Source organism: Galeopterus variegatus, unplaced genomic scaffold, assembly GCF_000696425.1.
Source record: "Galeopterus variegatus unplaced genomic scaffold, G_variegatus-3.0.2 Scaffold463, whole genome shotgun sequence".
NCBI lineage: Eukaryota > Metazoa > Chordata > Mammalia > Dermoptera > Cynocephalidae > Galeopterus > Galeopterus variegatus.
In genome coordinates this window covers 35,246-42,827 of record NW_007726574.1, presented here as the reverse complement: position 1 = coordinate 42,827, position 7,582 = coordinate 35,246, and the positions used below count along the sequence as shown (strand labels likewise).

The window sequence follows — 7,582 nt, the reverse complement described above, 5'->3', positions numbered from 1 at the left end:
TGTGTGTGTGTGTGTGTGTGTGTGTGTATGGCATAAACTACTAAATTAAGCTTCTTTCTCCTCTATAAAACAAAACTAAATTTGGATCTTTTTTATCATTTATTTTTCCTATTTTAATTTCATGATGTTATGAATTTCCAAAAGTGACCTACCAGTAAAATTTTACAAATAGCACTGTAACTAGGGTTGGTTAAAAGGTTCATGAATTGTATTCTCATTGGGTAAATGTAGATATAAGCCATCTGATTTTTGAAAGCTGTTGCAGGGAGATTATTTAGCATAAAAGGGGATGGAGCCTTATACATAATTTACAGAATGCTTTTTGGCTTCCCAGAACTTACTCGATCAAACGTAGGCCAAATACATTTTGATTGAAAAATAAGGTCCTTTTGAATGGTATGTATATTTTGGTGCATAAGGCCATGAGGACATTGGACTTGTATTCTGTCTTTACACTTGTGTATGAACAAGTGTGGTAATCTGCTCTTATCTGAAAGTCTAGGAAATTAGGATAAACTTTAGTTTCTGTCTTTGAGATGAAGCTCCATGTGTACATGACCCTATTTTAGTTGTCATTTTCATGACCAGTAATTACACCTCATGCCTTTGTAAATATGAAGCTGCTCCTAGCCCAGCTGCTGCCTTTTCTTTTTAATATTTCACATGACCCTAGGTCTTAGACAGGTGCCATTAGATGAAACCAAACACCATGTCTACAGGCGGAGTTAGAATTATTTAGGGCCTAAGCAGAGAGAGTGTGTGTGGCACATTTAATGTTTGGACTCAAAGACATTTTAAAAACCCTTGTGCCCTAAAATATATCTTTAAGAATAAAGGAAATCATGCTTGTCTAAGAGAGATTTCACAAATTACATGCCTTCGATACTCACTATACAGTTGTTTTATTTTTTAAAGAGGCTTTCTGTTATAACTTCCTCAGTTCTCCAAGACACCTGTTACCCTTTGATTATACTTGTTTCTGGAAACAAGCTTCTTGAGCATCTCTCAGTTGCTCGTTGATCTCTCTGAGCTCTGATCTAGGTACTCAGCATGGAGTGGTGAGTAGCAGACAGGGTGTCCCCTTCACAGTGAGGAGCACAGACAGCCAGCTGGTTCTTAGTATGGATAACTCAGTTACAAAATGCAAAGAGGGAATCACAGCATTAGATGTGCCACTGACCAGTGACGTAGATCCTCCCTTTTACCCCCAATTCTGTGCCCCTCCCATATCCACAGTAGAATTGCAGAAACGAAGATGTTTTCCGTTAATATTTTAACAGCCATTTAGGAAAGGGGACCTTTATTATTTCGGCAAAATAAAATACTTATCAAGTATTTGGAAAAGTGATGTGGTCTTATAGCCATTTTTTAATAATGTAACCCTAAAATAAGATTTTTTGTTTTTGTTTTTTTTTAATGCAGGAGATACAGCAACGGCATGGATTAGCCAATTCCATCTCTTCCTACCTTATTAAACCAGTTCAGCGAATAACAAAGTATCAGCTCCTATTAAAAGTATGTTTGAAGCATCTTCAGCCTATGTAATTTTATGAATTATACATTACTGTTTTGACATTTTTCTCTATGTATATTACCCTGGATTTTCTGAAGTAACACCTAACAAATTTATTTTTGTATTCATTGCCATTTATTGCCCTGCCTAATTTCTCATTGCAGCAGTTAAATTAGAGTATATTCCCTCATTATGCATCTGGACTGCACTGACTGACCCTAGTCTCTAACGTAAAATGAGACACAAATGAGGAATTGTTGGTTCTTGGTATTTTAGTATTGTCAGTTCCCAGTTATGGCTCGCTGACTCTGGGCCAGGCACGGTGCTGTGTATGTACTTTGTATACATTAACCTCACAACAGTGCTAGTCTGCAGAAGCTACATTGGAGAGTTGGGTGTGGGCTCAGAATCATCACTGAAACCTATTATCTGGGCTTGGCTTTGAACCCTGTTCTGCCTGATGTTGAGGTTTTCCATTGAATCCACTAAGAATCTACCTTCACGCAGCTTCCTCTCTATTACTGCTGGTCATTCATCACACACACCATAAGGAACATGTCATTCATGCAGATCACAAGTATTTGAGTTGAAATGATTGCTTTTTCTTGTTTGTGAATGATTATAATTAAAATCACACTTGCAAAAATCTAATAATGACTAGTCTTGAAAATAGAAAAGTAAACTTGGAATTTGTGATAAGAATTGTCACAAAATGCATTATACTCATGTATCATCAGTACACATTTTCTTCATTACATAAAAGTAATTTATAACTTCTGTCTGGTGATGTTTACTGCACCGTTTCCTTGGCCAGTGAGTTTTATCAAGCATGAGAATTTAGAACCATCCATTCATCCCAGTTACAATATTTTATGAACCCTGCTGTGTTCCAGGTGCTGCCTTAGGCACTACAATAGGAGGTTATGATGTAATTTTTCTAGATATTAAAGAAATTCGGAAGGTAGAGTTATGAATGCCTGAAGCTATTCTTTATCCTTTTTGTTAGCAAGAAAAATCTGGAAACAGTAAGAAGTGGCTACATTCTTTAATGAAAGTGACACTATTATGGAACTTTTCTATTGGAAAAAACTCTCCTGTACTTTTATATCAAAATCCCTTTAACTGATTTTATGACCATCACTGCAGAAATACGTAGTTGCTATGAACATGAAATAAGTCAGGAGGCTAATTTGTTTACATTCAAATTTGCCTTTTGCTTTCTAATTCTGCAAAGGCAGTTGATGTCTTCAAGATTTAAGGATTTTGTTTTTAACATGAAGTTCTACTAAACTGGTCCTTAAATTTATAAACCTTACCTTATTCTCCCCAGAGAGTCTTCAGGACTACATTGAACTACACTGAGCTCTCCAACAATGAAGGTTTCCTGCTGGTGAAGTTATTTTGAGGAGCTTGGCAAAAACTGCTTTAGCAGTTTTTAAAGCAGTTTTTGCCAAGCTCCTCAGAATAATAAACACCATCTGATCATGAGTAAAGGTGCTTGCCAGGTAACTGAGTTACTCTAAACTAGCCCATGTGAGGCCAAAGCTGACTGCAGTGTCACATTCCTCTCGATGAACACCAGCACACAGAAAACTGTTGTTACTGTTACTGACTGATAATAATCATCAATTCACTTGTAAGAAAATATCTTGGAGCCCACCAGAATGTGAACTTACTCTTCCTGCTGTCATTTATTTGATAACAGATGTTTCTCTAAATAGCTCTGAAATGTAATCACACATATAGAGCTTCCCAGGGAGCTGCTGTAATTTAACCACTAGAGCTTTTCTAAACATCGTATGCACAAAGGAAATGCATTTGGCTGTAGGTACTCACAAGGTATACTGTTCCTGCTGCATGGTTTTGCTGTTCCAGATTAGATGGGGTATTGTGTTAAAGGCACCAGAGTTCAAAATCCCTCTGGGATCCTGTGGCAAGCCTAATAGAGAGACTCTGGCATGACCATCAGCATTAACCAGCAGCTGATTATGCATTAGTATACTAATTAAATATTTTTATTTATTATTTTTGAGACTTGGTAGTTGACAGATATACTGATTGCATCTCAAACTATGACTACATCTGGTTTACTCTGTTCTGTTTTGAATAGGACAAACCCTGCTGTCCATTGAATAAAGAGACAGTGATTCATTTTCAATGGGAATATATGCCCACTTGACCACAGTCGGTTTTTGTCTTAAAAACCATAGGTTTTCATAGATGCCTTCATTCCTGCAAAGGTCTTGTTGGTGGGTTGTTTTCCAGTCTTTGCCTAGCCTGTGGTATTGTCTTCTATAGGAGCTGCTCACGTGCTGTGAGGAAGGAAAGGGGGAGATAAAGGATGGCCTGGAAGTGATGCTCAGCGTGCCCAAGCGAGCCAATGATGCCATGCACCTCAGCATGCTGGAAGGTAAAGGACTCTCCTCATCCCTGGAGTGCATTGGTTGGATTTCTACTGTCACTGTTGCTAAATTGATTTCCCTAGCCCTAAAAATCTTGGCTTCATGCCTCTATGTTTAGGTATAGTTAAGAGTTCAGATGTGAATGTCTTCTCCTTAAAGAATTGGTTTCATTGCGTTTCTTAAGGACCATGTAAAATGCTTCTATTTTGTTGAAGGCCTTTTCTCATCCCTTAACCAGAAAAGGGCCCCTTCACTACAGTAGCACTTTATGTCACTTACTTAGACTGCCTCCTCTCCTGTTGGATGGGTGAGTGGGTGGATGGATAGATGGATGGAGTCCCAAGTCTTTAAAATCCTTAAAAGAGCTGTTGCCTCCCCATCTCCATATCCACTGCCTCACCTGCTGCAGCCTTGAACATAGTGGGTACCAGATACCTGCATATGCAGGTGAATTTGGTGTATAACATGGTCTAGAAAAAATTAGGTAAATGTGTTTTAAAATTATTGTAGTAATTATAATTTCCATGAATGCTTTTGCTTAAGAAAGCTGTTTCTGTGTTGCAAGCTTAACTCTTATTATCAGGCTATATGGAATTATTTACAAGAAATAATCCTGACCCAAATGCTTTTGCTGGCCTGTGGCATTTTCATCGGTAACATTGAGCAATATATGAGTTAGAGATAGCTGCTGCTGAGTGTAATGGACACTCAAAACTCAGAGGCCAAGCAAGAGTGATTTTTCTTTCTGTGATGTAAAATGCTGAGGTGATTTGTTAGCTCTTGCCGACTTTATCAAGGACTCAGAGTGGCTGTATTCTGGCTAGTTTCTCTCTATCCTACGTGTTGTCCTGGTTGGCTCGGTCCAGGGTGTTTCAAGACCATCTTGCAGGATGTGGGGAGGGAGGACAGGGAGGGAACCCCTGGACAGGCAGACTACAGCTGTAGGCACTCCTTGCCTGGCTGCTCTTAACTGTGCAGGGGGCTGGGGAGTGGGGCGGCCCTGTAGGGAGCTTCTGCCATTAGACAAGAAGTAGGGAGTGGAAGAAGAAAGGTAGCAAGCCGCCCCTGCCCCAGGTATCGCTTTGCTAAGCCCTGGTAGCTTAGCATCCAGGTGATAAAGTAGCCACTTAGTGCAGAGAGGAGCCACTGGCCCACGTGGCCGAGGGTGACTGATTCACACACAGAACGCTACATTCACAGGAGGGAGGATCCCAAGGACAGGCAGCCAGGATGTCTCCAAGACGAAGAAGAGCAGAGCAGAGCAGGGCCTGGAGGAAGGCCAAGACTTGAGCAGAATGTCAGGGAAGGGCGTGCTGGGCTGAGGACATGGAGTGGAGAGAGTCAAGAGTCAAGAGCCAAGAGCCAGGCTGGGACGTGGATGGGGCTTAGAGGAGAGTCAGGAACCATCGTGGGGGTGGGAGGAGGAGAGGTAGGAGAGGTTTCCGCTGCAGAGAGCTTGGAGGGAAGGCGTGAGGAGGGAGCTAAACCAGCCCTCCAGTGCTGGGAACGCCACCCAGAAGGGAAACCACTTAAAGATTCAGCAGTGGGCAGTCATTGCGTTGTTTTTTGTTTTGTTTTGTTTTGTTGACAAGGGAAGATACTTGCAAAGTGGTGTTTTAGGAAGAATTATTCTTTGTAGGATGGATCAGCGGTGGGGAGACTGGAGTCGGGTTCAGATGGGAAACTCTAATCTGAGGTCTAACCGATGGGCATTTTACAAATGTTGAGACAGTAATAATGCTTTCTTGTGCATCTTTTTTTTTTTTAATTGATTGTTTTTCTTTCGTGTTGTAGGATTTGATGAAAACATTGAGTCTCAGGGAGAACTCATCCTGCAGGAATCCTTCCAAGTGTGGGACCCAAAAACCTTAATTCGGAAGGGTCGAGAACGGCATCTCTTTCTTTTTGAAATGTCCTTAGTATTTAGTAAAGAAGTGAAAGATTCCAGTGGGAGAAGCAAGTACCTTTACAAAAGCAAATTGTTTGTAAGTACAGATGTTCAGACTTGTAAGTCTACAGGTAGCTCAATTGCGGCCTTTTTGTAGGAAGAAAAAATTGTTTGTTGTCTTGAGTTTAACGTCTCCAACTATCCTAAAATGTGAGTCTGAATTGTGAAGCATTTTCATCTCCCTCAGTGACGTTCTCCACCACCCCTGAGGCCACTAGAGGGTGCTCTGGAGTTTCATAGACTTTAGAAATTTGTTCTTTCCAAATCCCTTAGCATCTGACTACAGGATAAGAAAACGTTTTATAAGAGAATTTAAATCGTTTATCTCCTGTGTGCTTTAACTAGATTTATAAATAAGTTGATTATATCAGACTATGATTAATTAAGCTCTCATATCATCGTAATTGATTTTTCATCCATAAATATCGGTATATATTCAAACAGTCTAACTAGGTGGCTCACTGTAGATTCTTAGTGATGAGCTTTGCTTTTTGGGGGGATTCTAAAAATAAACTTATGAAAAATAAATGCACACATACTTATGGGTTTTTTTATCATAGCAAAATGCCATTATTAGAGAAAGTGTATGTCAGCAAAAATACAGTTTGAAAGATCCTCCGCCCCACTTATGTAGAGATAGCTGTCCTTGAGTGCTTGGCAGATCCAGTGCTGCGTTGTCATTCTTATTTAACCTGTCAGTGTTCTTTCTGGCGAGAGAAACATACTTGGTGCCATTTTGTTAATACTAGCCAGCCCAGCCAGCCTCTCTATAAAACCACACAACCACTCACAGAAAACCCTGAGTCCAGCAGAGTCCTCCGCTGTACTTCCATCATCCCTTAGTGGGCCATCTCTCAGGGCTTTCAATGCAGGATAGCTGGGCAGGGTCCAGTGAGACTAAGAAGAAATCACCATCCAAAAAAGAATAGAAAATGCCATCAAATTGAGTTTCTTTATGACAGATCTCTTATAAATATTGGTAGATGTTTAGAATTTGGACAACTAATACATTATACTTTTTTTTTTTTTTTTTTTTGCGGCTGGGTGGCACCAGCATCTGAACTCATGACCTTGGTGTTATAAGGCTGCACTCTAACCAACTGCGCTAACCGCCCACCCCCCGTGCATTATATGTTTTTATTATATCCATATATTAATCAAACTCCCAGAGTAATAAAATACCCCCAAGTATAGTCATCATCTTAATCTGTAATTTGCACGTTGGAACTAATGGTTTTCATACCATTTTCTTTGGCTTACATCCTGTTTGAGATTGTATTTTGGATCACAGTTTGCCTTACATCATTTTAGGTCACATTCTGACTAGAAAGAAAAATGCAGTGTTGCTGGCTAGTAATTTCACTAGCTGATTTTAATCTGCCCTCAGAGACCAAGCTAGTCTGTTTTAGGAGCTGATACATCTTCACTTAGTTTATCTTTTAAAAGTTAAGATTCCCTCAGAGGCCACCTCTGGAGCTCTGGATTATGAATCACTTCCTTTGCTGAAGGGAGAATGCATGCAGGGCAAATCTGACTGTGGGGAAGGGGCTGAGATATCGGCCTTCAAGTGCTCGCTTCCATGTTTTGCATATATTAGAGCAATTTTGTCTCTTAGCCCTTAAAACTATTGATAAAGAAATTGGAAAATAATTCAGCTGTTAAAACATCATTTGCCTTCTGTGAAGATATGTCATTAATGCTGAAAATTCATGGTGGCAG

At 40.0% G+C, this 7,582-nt stretch overlaps 1 protein-coding gene across 1 annotated transcript in view; it reads left to right on the top strand.

Moving 5' to 3' along the window:
• The window catches only part of LOC103587582 (triple functional domain protein), a gene marked incomplete at its 3' end in the record, with an annotated part of 141,812 nt that overhangs the window by 112,078 nt on the left and 22,152 nt on the right, over positions 1-7,582 (top strand). Inside the window, exons 24-26 of the mRNA XM_008569080.1 lie at positions 1,423-1,515; positions 3,812-3,923; positions 5,710-5,900. Of these exons, the coding sequence (XP_008567302.1) occupies positions 1,423-1,515; positions 3,812-3,923; positions 5,710-5,900 (396 nt within the window). The remainder of the gene's footprint in view (positions 1-1,422; positions 1,516-3,811; positions 3,924-5,709; positions 5,901-7,582) is intronic.